The 11,511-nt window shown below is 28.0% G+C and overlaps 1 protein-coding gene across 2 annotated transcripts; it reads left to right on the top strand.

Annotated features, from left to right (window-relative positions):
• The first annotated feature begins 1,831 nt into the window (after positions 1-1,831).
• LOC107490668 (putative pentatricopeptide repeat-containing protein At1g12700, mitochondrial) lies at positions 1,832-7,104 on the top strand. 2 transcript variants are annotated; one of them, XM_021143154.2, is made up of 7 exons: positions 3,543-3,690; positions 5,228-5,490; positions 5,899-6,109; positions 6,213-6,302; positions 6,394-6,446; positions 6,597-6,660; positions 6,920-7,104. In XM_021143154.2, exons 2-7 carry the CDS (start codon positions 5,245-5,247, stop codon positions 6,970-6,972), a joined length of 717 nt encoding a protein of 238 aa, XP_020998813.1. In that variant the 5' UTR covers positions 3,543-3,690; positions 5,228-5,244; the 3' UTR covers positions 6,973-7,104. The 2 variants fall into 2 exon arrangements, with proteins under 2 accessions (XP_015966952.1, XP_020998813.1); XM_016111466.3 differs by lacking the exons at positions 5,899-6,109; positions 6,213-6,302; positions 6,394-6,446; positions 6,597-6,660; positions 6,920-7,104 and having other exon boundaries at positions 1,832-3,690; positions 5,228-5,351.
• The last annotated feature ends 4,407 nt before the right edge of the window (positions 7,105-11,511 follow it).

The raw sequence follows: 11,511 nt of genomic DNA, 5'->3' as shown, positions 1-11,511 counted from the left end.
CACGCGTTTTTTTGTTACTTTTTTTTAAATTTTATAATTTTTTTTATTAAAATAGGGGTAGTTTAGGAATAATGTAAAAAGTTTTTATTAAAAATGACGATTTTAATACGAAAAAAAAACGTTAAGTGCGATTCTAAGTAAAAAATTAGACGAGGGACGATTTCGATTCTGGCGCAAAACTTTTGGGACCAAAACCATACTTAACCCTATTTATTATCATAAATGCTAAATTAAATAAGTTATTATTACTTTTGATTTAAAATTAAATGAGAATAATACCAGAGATACTATTTTATTTGGCCTTTCGGGTTTAATGAGTATCACACTCAAATATAAATAGTGACTTCTGGATTTTGGTCTACAACACATCAAAGCCACATCCGTAATTTTTTTTCATAAAAAGAATTGCGATTCAACTCTACGAGAGATACAGAAAGTTTTCAAATAACAAGGGAATGGCCTGAATTTACACGAATTCTAAATGTTCGAACTTACGATGTTGTTTCAGTTGGTTGTCGTTACGAGAATGACTATAATCTATACGTGTCTAAGGACTAGAATAGATTAAATATTATTTAAGTAATTTATTTCTAATATTGGTATTTGATTAAATTGGTTTTAGAGAAATTTAAATTGTTGACTCAATTTATATATTACGACTATTCTTTTTGAATATATTATTTTTATATTTTTTAATATAAATTTTTGTTTTTCTTATTTTTAAGTTTATTTTTTTTTCTTGGATATATGTATTACTTTTTTTTCATTTTATATTTCAGATTAGTAATGTAATTATTAAGAAAAATATATTAAAAAAATAAAACATCACTATTTAAAAAAAGAAAGATACGTAGAAAAAGGAAAATAAAAGATTAAAACATCACTGTTAGTAAAAAAACTGTTAATATGCATATGAATGAGGCCGAAATTGAAGAATATATATGGATATAAAAATTAAAAAATTATTACATGATTTTAAAATAAAAAATACTCATATATATAGAACGAAATAATTATAACAAAAAATAATGAATGCATGTGATTTAAATGTTTTTAATAACCAGTAACATAGAGTTTAACGAAATATAATTTATATATTTATTTATTTATGTATATGTATAGAATTATTTATGTATATGTATATATATTAAGAAAACTATCGTAATATATATAATTATTTAACACAATTAATATATAAGGTTATGGAAAGTCTCATCTAATTTGACAAGAATAAGACGACATAGAAATAGTTCTCATGAATAATAATGTAAGTTAATTATTTTCCATGATTCTTTCAAGTGATGTTATATCCATTTTATAAATATTTTTTGTTTATATTTTAAGTTTATTTGATAAATAAACCCTTGCACAAATCAAAGGTAGTGTGATTTTATAGATTTATAAGTGCTAATAGGCTTTATATTTAATTTGTTTTATAATGTAATAATAACCAATATATTTATTGGTAGATTTAACTATTATTATATTATTTATGATTATATTTAGTATATATGTCTGATTTATTGAAAAAAATAATTATTAAAATCGATTAATAACTATTTTAGAATTAATTCAATTAATACTAAATTAAAAAAAACAAATAATACATAATATATTATTTTTTTATTAATCAAATTATTATAATTTAAAATAATTTTTAAAAGAATAATTTAAAATTATAATTTTAATCTTATTACATGCATACACATGACACATGACAAGTCACAAAAAAAAAACATGACACATGACGGAGGTAATTACACTCCTTTTTATACAATTATCTAATTTTTAGATAATCAGCTATGCTGTTAGAAAAATAATAGAAATCAACTCCAATTTCATTATCATGGTTCTTTGCTTTGGTGTCAACTATCAAGTCTCAACCAACTTTTGTTTCCATGACAGTGATTGTTTCCATCATTCAATTCGCTCTTTTGAGTGTTTTCTATTCCAACTCCTTCTTCTCGTTTGAACGGACTTTACACAAACATGTTGCGTGCAGCATCATTTTCATCACTCTCATTCTCCAGATTCAGCTTCTCTCTTCGTATCCCCTCTTTTCTTGTGCCCTATGTTTTCCCTTTTCGCTTTCCTTCCTGTTCATGTTCAATGTCAAGCCTTCACTCTCCTTCTGAGCTCACATCCCCTCGCCATGTTGATGAAGCTGTTGATTCCTTCGCTCGCATGCTCTCTATGCGTCGCACTCCATCCATCATCCAATTTAACCAGATTTTGGGGTCTCTTGCCAAGACGCACCATTTCCCCACCGCCATTTCCCTCTTTCAGCAATTGCAAGCCAGGGGAATTGCGCCCGACATATTTACGATGAATATTTTAATCAATTGTTGCTGTGGCATGGGTCGGATCACTCCCGCTTTCTCTACATTGGCCAAGATTTTCAGGATGGGTTTTCAGCCTGATACCATAACATTGACTACACTCATTAAAGGTCTCTGTCTCTGCGGTAATGTTGAAAAAGCACTGCACTTTCATGACAGAGTGCTGGCTCATGGATTTCGCTTCAACCAAGTCACTTATGGGACCTTGATCAATGGGCTCTGTAAGACCGGACACACATCAGCTGCTATTCAACTGTTGAGAAAGATCCCACAGTATGGGATTGCTCCTGATGTCTTCATGTACAGCGCAATTATTGATAGCCTCTGCAAGGATACACTTGTAAGTCAGGCTTTTCATTTATTCTCTGAAATGCTTGCTAAGGGAATTTCTCCCAATGTTATCACATACAGTTCTCTCATTTTTGGATTGTGTCTTGAGGGTCAATATAAGAAAGCCATTGATTTGTTAAGTGATATGGTGCTTAGAAACATTACTCCTAATGTTTATACCTATAATACTTTGATTGATGGGCTATGCAAGGAAGGAAAGATCAAAGATGCTAAGAGTGTGTTGGCTATGATGACAAAAGATGCTGTGAAGCCAACTGTGGTTACTTATAATTGTTTAATGGATGGGTATTGCTTGGTTAACGAATTAAACAAGGCAAAATGTATATTTGACACAATGGCCCAGACAGGAATGGCTCCTGATATCCAAAGTTACAATATTATTATTAATGGCTTGTGCAAAAGTAAATTGATGGATGATGCCTTGAATCTCTTTGAAGAGATGCATCGCAAGAACTTGGTTCCTAACACGGTAACTTACAGTACTCTAATTGATGGCTTGGGAAAATCAAGGAGAATCTCTTGTGCTTCAAAGCTTCTTGTTGAGATGCATAATAAAGGTCAACCTGCTAATATAATCACTTACACTTCCTTGTTGGATGGGATGCTCAATATCAAACAAGTTGACAAGGCACTTGTATTATTTAATCAAATGAAAAAGAGTGGCATTGATCCCAATACATGCACGTATAATGTACTTATTGATGGCCTATGCAAAGGTGGAAGACTTACAGATGCAAAAGAGATTTTTCATGATCTTTCCATTAAAAGCTATCGTCCAAATGTGAGGACATATACTATTATGATCAATGGGCTCTGCAAAGAGGGCTTATTTGAAGAAGCACTGGCCCTGATGTCAAAAATGGAAGACAATGGTTGCTTACCAGATGCTGTGACTTTTGAAATTGTTATTCGTGCTTTGTTTGAAAAAGGTGAGAATGACATGGCGGAGAAACTTCTTCGGGAAATGATTGCTAGAGGCTTATTGAATGGATGAAAGAAAGTAAGTTACATCAACTCAAATTGAAATCACATCTCTGTTGTTGCTGAATATGTATCATAGTTCTGTAAATTCTGTATCTGTTGGGTGAGAGGACTTTGGCTATGCCATAACATCGATACCACTGATGTCTTGACTATCTCATTTATATTCAATTAATTTTGAACTTTCTATTTTTGCAATTGCTATCATCCTTTTTAATTCCACTATGCTTTATTCATTCTTTAGAGGATATTCCTATTCCTAGTTGTAGCTTACAGCTTTAGTGTTTAAGATCTCTTTATAGTAACTAATAGTTCTTTACTGTTATCCTATGAGATCATATATCTTAACTATTATCAAGCTACAAACAAAGAAAAACAAAAAAAGTGTTACAACAATTTGCAAATCCATTGCATTCTGTATAAGGAAAATTACATTATTATGAAAAATATGTGGTTCTAAAATATGAGTTTGTTAATAATTCGGTTATGGTTTCTCATCTTCAAATTTTATTGTTAGTTTGCTTGTTGAACAATGACTTCTCTCTGGAGATTGGCAATATTTGTTTTACACTGGATTTTGACCTGCTTAAATGAGTGTGTGGTTTGGCCACCTAAGTATTTCAAGGCAGATCCATTTTTGCATCAATATTTCTCTTGCCTTGTTTGTACATCTAAACTTGTGTCCTCTCAACAATCGGATACTTTTTTTTCGTCCAGGTGTCTAACACTAATTTGGTGCTTAAAGTTCAGTTTGTTTTTTTGTAGTAGGCTGAAAATAATGTTTTAATAATAAATAAAAATGAACCGTTGGATGGTCTATCCATAATCATGACCATCATTTTTTTTTGGTACGATCAGATCATGCAAAACATTCTTCAGCTTTGGCTTCTTTAATCATAACATGTGGTGTTTGGTCAAAGTTTGATTGTTCAAATAATAATAACCATAATAATCAAGGCCAAGAAAGTGTGGGGTGAAAACTGAAAAGAAACTCATAGCTTGAACCACTCAAGAGTTCAGGGAGAAAGGTGAACTATCCTTTTTATCATTTTCTCTTTTCCTTTCTTGAAAAATTTTAAGAAACGTGCATATAATTAAATTTCATATAAATATTTATAATCCATATTCCTGTATGGGAAGTTTGAATATTTTGAAACAATGAAATGTTACAACTCTTCTGCTGGAAACAAAAAGTCCTAGTTAATAAACTCAGTAGAAGGTTGTGTTTTTCTTTATTTGTTTTATTTATTTTTTTCTAATTTAACATCGGTGTGTTCCAAACTTCTGATGTAAAGGACAATGTTTTGAGAAAAAATTTCCAATTTCATGATGCATGAGTTCTCATGAACGAAGCCATAGACAACTCTTATACATTAATTGCTAAGGAGAGGACTTGACTAATTCCTCACTAATATATGGAAATGTATTCACTTCCGTTTTTTTATTTTTTGTGATTTATTTTGAACTGATAAGCTAATAAGTAATGTTTCTGAGTTCTACATAGAAACTTCAGTTATATTCCTTTAGCCCTTGTAACTTTTTATATTTTTCTTCAGGCATATAAGTAGTAGTGATGCACAAAAACAAATTACAAGAGTATCTTCAGAAATCTGGTTTTCCATTGCCTGTTTATCGAACAGACAACGAAGGATTTGCGCATGCACCGAAGTTCAGGTCGACAGTAGTGGTGAATGGAAGGGAGTTCAAGTCGAGGCTCACATATTCACATCGAAAAGAAGCAGAGCAGGATGCTGCAGAACTTGCACTTAAGATAATTATCCATGACACAAACAATATTGAAGAATGTACTGTTCTTCCTGTAAGTTACAATTAAGGTGGTTCCATAAATTTTATGGACAAATTTATCAACTTAGGTTTGAATTTGTATATAAATGCACCATTTCTGTATATACATATATAAATGCTGATATACTTTGAAGGAATTCTAAATATTTCTAATTATTGAAGAGTGTATGAGTCTTTGAGGTTTAGTTTGTTCATTGTTCTGAATCAATAGCATATGAATGAACACTCTAAAAGAGCTTTATGGTTAGATATTGTGTATTTTATCAGAATCTTTAGTAATAACACAACATAGGTGTTGGAAAGTTCATGAAATTCATAGTTTTCTACTCCCGATCTTGTTTATACATTGCTGTGCATTTTCAAAAAAACTAAGCTATGGTTAATTTCTACTAACTGTTGAAGGTACTTTGTTTTGACCTAGGATCTAATATACTGCAAATCAATCCTGAATGAATATGCTGTCCAAAAGAACATAGGAAGTCCCCAGTATACAACTACTCAAAAAAGCGAATTGCATCCGGTCTTCATCTCTACGTTGGTGTTTAATGGTAGAATTTACACCGGTCAAGTCGGAAAAAGCAAAAAAGAGGCAGAACAGCTTGCAGCATTTGTAACTATCCAATCACCTCTAGGTATACTTTGAAGAATTTGGACTTATGATTTATTCTTGTATCTGAATAAATGGCTGCGCAAGACGCAGAATTTTTGCTTCTTATAGCGTGTATCCTTCTTCAGATTCCAGTTCATGTCAAGATCTTCATCAAATAATCAAGTCCAAGCTCAAAATGCCCACAAAACTACATCATGCCAAGCAATCTGCCCCGAGTAAGAGTAATTTTTCACTAATTGTAGATTTGGCTTCCATTATCCTTAACTATATGTCTTAATGATGGTAATCATTTGTGGTCTTTATCAGGAACCAGCAGTATGTTCCTTGAAGGTTCTTCAAAGCAAATGACTGATACCCCAGTAAGTTGTTGATTTCTTGTGTAACAAGAAAATTATACCCCAAAAAAAATTTACAAAGAGAAATGATGTATTGTCATACATATAAAATCATATGGTTTTATTGCACTTTCTTAAGATACGTGTTATCTATTTTTTTCATCGTCTTTTCAGGGTCCAATTAAGCGAAAGCTTGACAGCATTAACTTAGAAAGCAAGAAACAAACTAGGGAACCTGGTCAGTTTCTTTCTTAGTAGTTTTTCTATGTTTTCCGTTAAGTGGTACACTAGTAATATTATGGACGTTTATATTGAACAATGAACTAAGATAGATGCTAATTTCTGTTAAGTTAGTTTTTATTATTTCTTTGGATACATATATTCTTTATGTTGGAAAGTTGTGTCCACTAGCATTTTATCCACTAGCATATTAACTTGAAAGGTTTCTCACTTGCATTGCATTATCCTAACAATGGTTTCTCTTGGTATAATTTTAGGTTTTCAAGTTATGAATGTAGCTTTTGAGAAAACTCGTGGCAAAATAAAATGATGCATCTCACAAAAGGCAAGAAAAATGGATGAATGCTATTGGCAGTTTGGCACAGATACTTCAAATATATAAATATGTTACATAGGCTAATTATCTACTGCACTAGTATTTGAAAGCTGACTAGACAAATTAATATGCTTGTTTAACTTTTTATTTGGTGTTTGGTTCTTGTGATAAATTATTTAGTAGCAGTACTTAGTACTAACATTATGATATACTCATGCATTAATGTGTTTATTAATTTACTTTTTTATAAATTAAATATGATAATAATAATGATAATAAATTCTAAATTAATCAGGATGGTAAGTACATTATAATAAAATTAAAAGGTGATGAATTCAATTCTTGAATTAACCATTTTTTATTTTATAAATTGTATATGATAAAAGATATTTTTATAAAAAATGTATACCAATTTTTTTTCAATTTCTATTATATATAATATCAATAAAGTTTCACATTCAAGTAATTAAACCAACAAAGTCTAACAGTACATTCTTTAATGTTATGGCTTCTACTTCTCCTCCTCATTTTTCATTATTTTTCAATTTTGTTACCATCATCACTAACAATATCTCCTCCTTCTCTTTCTGTTCTTTCTTTTTTTTTTATTGAAATTTTTTATCCTCTTTTCTTTTCATCTTTCTCCTCCATCATCATCATCATTATTGTCATTGTCTTCTTCTAATACGTATCATTGTTATTATTATCGTCATCATCGAATTTTTGCCATATTGATGACATTGTCTGATCCAAAATTGATTTGGATATATTTTTGTCAAAATTAACTTGGTTTGTACTTGTTTTAAAACGAGTTTGTTTGTGTATTGTCATCATTAAGTAATTTCGGTTAGAATGCATTTGGTCTTGTTCTACACAATTCAAAACACATTATGCCGCAAAATCATCAAAGAGAGGAGGAAGAAAAGAAAAAAATGCAACAACAACTACAACAAAAGAATGACAATACGGAGAAAATACGCGAAAAAGAAGGAATGCTAAGAAAAAAGAGAAGAAGGAGGAGGAGGAGACGACAATAACGTACCTTGCGCGTATAATCATGCTCTTTTTGTGAGAGTAATTTTTGTTGGTATTAAATCTATTTAATTAAACTTAAATGACAATAATACTTAAATGTGTAGCAAATCTAAATATTAATATAGATATAAATATAAATATGGAAGTTATTACTTTGCATTATATTTTGTTTTTCAGTTAGATGGGCACTTCAAATCAATGCATTGATAATTTAGCAAAAGGGACATGCATGATGACAATATATGGACACTTCACACCAGTGCATTGAAAATTTAATGAACAGATTTTATTTCTCTACGACAAAAGTTTTTCTTAAGAATTACTTCGGCACAATAAATACTAGCTATACCTAAATTCTTAGAATATGGAAATGAATCTTGTCATATTGATTTTCACATAATCTTATTTTCTCTAAATTTTATCATTTTTACAATGTCAATATTCGTAATTTTGTTTGAATGCTACCTTTAATTTTAAATAAAAACCTACATGATGTGGTAGTAAAATTATGTAACAAACCAATTTGGAAGATACTGAATAGGGAAATTTCTTTGGTGAAGAGAGACGTTTGCTGAAAAGTAAAGATTATAATTATACTTTGATAGAAGTATGCATTGTGCATGATATTTTTAATTTTTTTTTCTTTTTTTCTTATTGTAAAGAATGTAATCTTCATTTTTCACTTAATTTTTGTTTTCACCATAGCATTACTCACTGCATAATGTATGTATAATGAATATAAAAATTTCAGTACATGATAAAACTGGAGTGAATCATACAAATTGCAAAATAGCCTGTGGAATGTGGACTTAACTAGCACAAAAAAAAAGAAGCCCATCATAACATATATAAGCATAAAATATTGTATTATATTGGAACTTCAGAATTGTTAAAAGTAATTATTAATTAACCTGCATCATCACCAAAGCCAGTAAGCCACTAATTGATTAAATCTAAATATTATACTTTCATGGATAGTAGAAGTTCAAGATTTCTGCTTCCATTTAATAGTTAAAATAATCGAAATGATGTGTTTCTCGAAAAATTATATGGTTCTTATATTAGATTCTATTATGAAAGTTACGACAGTAATATTCAATTTAAATTCTCTAAAATAAAAAATGATAAAATAATAGAGTGAAAAATTAATTATTATTAAATTTATAAAATTTATAAAATGTATATCTCTATTATTTTAATTTAAAAACGATTATTTTCTTACTACTTTATCATCTTTTTCGTTTTAAAAAATCTTGATCCTGCAAATTTTCAAACTACATGGGTTGCTGAACTTTGTAGGTGCCGGTGGTCATCAACAACTTCTTTACTAATTACTAGTTATAGTAATTAGTGAAACTCAAAGCCCACTATCAATGGAAATATTTACGTATTTTTTAAATTTTTTATATTTATTAATTTTAAAACTATTTACAATAATTTATTATTTTTATTTAATTTTTATATGCTATAAATAAATAAGCGATTATATTAATATTTTTAGAATAAGTTTAATTATTCTATCGATTCTTACAGTTTTACTAAATTTTTATATATTTTTTAATTAATTCTTTATATTTTATTAAATTTATAATTAAATTTTTATCATAACAAAAATATTAAAATTAATAGAATATTCTATTAAACTATATAAAATATTCAATTAAATATTAAATTATACAAAACATTCAATTAAGTATTAAATATATTTATTTTGTTTAATAAAATATTTCATTAATATAATGTTTTTATTAAGTCACGAAGTTAATTATAAAATTTGATATAGTAGTTAAATCTTTAAAATACACCTTATACTTGCTTTAAAACCACCTGAGTATTATTTATTATGTAACAGTGAAATAGTCTACCCTTTACAAGAAGAGGTAACAAGAATTTTTTTTACTAGAGATAAGTTACATATAAGTTAAGAGATAGATCAAATAAAGCCAAAAGGAAGGTATGGAAACTCTCAAATAGAATATCCTTGTTGTATTTTCGATATATATTACATGATTTGAGGCATCCCACTATTATTTGAGTGAGAAAGTTGGGGCATTGGAGAATGAAAGATGGAGCAATGTGACAGCCTTGACTTATTTAAAAAAAAAATGTAAATTGCTAACCATGTTGGAAAAAGCACTACGAAATTTGATTCATAAATAAAGATTAGAACATATGGGCAATGAGGTCACGTGACAAACTTAGAAAGCAACACTTTGTTACAAGGCACAATCCAGGGGGAATAAAGGATTAAAGGAAACAACACAAAAGCATGATTTCTCAAGTAATCAAGTTAAATAAGAGAAAAGCCAATTGATTAGGCTTTTGGATTAATAGTTTGATGCCCATCTTTGCAAATCCCTTTTTCATCAATCTACTTTGAAATAGAGTAAACATTTTGGAGAAAATAATTATGGAAACAAGATTTGCAAAAGTGACTATCAAAACTTAACTTTATAATATTTATGATTGGATAAAATTTTGAGAAATAACAACCACGTCTTATTCTATATAAATCAAGAGAAAAAAACCAAATAAAGTTTTGATTTTATAATTTAAAGACATATAAATTTTTAATTAATTAAAAATATAAAAATATTTTTTATTCTCTAAAATATAAAAACATAAATTCTTAACTAATTGAAAATATAAGATATTTAAATTTTTCTGTCCAAGATATATAAAGACAAATCGCTTTTTCAAAAAGACTTAAATGTCTTGTATTTTAGAAAATGATAAATGTTTTTGTATTTTTAATTAGTCGATAACTTATTTATCTTTAAAATAAAATATTAAAAATTTATTTATCATTTTCTCATAAATCAAACATGTCATTATGCTCTCTCACTCTAAATACATAAATATTTTGTTGAGTCTTTGAACACCATACTGTTTGATATGCATTTTTCTTACAGTTAATTATGTCTTAATAAAACATAAGATAATTTTTCTAACAAATTGTGACATGTTTAAATATCTTTATGTATTGACTTGTTTAATTTATTGTAAAGCTATATTTTTAAAATAAGTTTAAAATAATATATATTATTATTTATTTATAAAATTGTTTTAAATATTTTATACAATTAAAAAAGACATTAAAAATATTTAATGATATTAGTTTTTTTTTAATATTAAAAATATCAAAAAATTATTATAATTCTTTTAAAATATAGTTTAATACGATATATATCATGTTTATAATAACTTATTCAAAAAATATTTTATATTTATATATACGTCAATTAATATATTCACAAATCATATCATATTGTATTTGGTATCTATATCATTATGTGAATGTGTGTATAATTTATAATTCTTATATATTAATTATCAATCTTATTAGATAACTAATAGGTCTAACTAAATATTTTTCAACTGTATTTGATATTAATTAATTGTTTTTTTATTAAAAATAGAAATTCGAAGATTCGAACTCGCAGGAGAGATTATGCCATATTATTATTTGAGTTATAACTTATTTTGCTAAATTAATTA

The sequence above is a fragment of the Arachis duranensis genome, chromosome 5, assembly GCF_000817695.3.
Source record: "Arachis duranensis cultivar V14167 chromosome 5, aradu.V14167.gnm2.J7QH, whole genome shotgun sequence".
Taxonomy (NCBI): domain Eukaryota; kingdom Viridiplantae; phylum Streptophyta; class Magnoliopsida; order Fabales; family Fabaceae; genus Arachis; species Arachis duranensis.
This window is presented reverse-complemented; position numbering and strand designations above follow the sequence as displayed.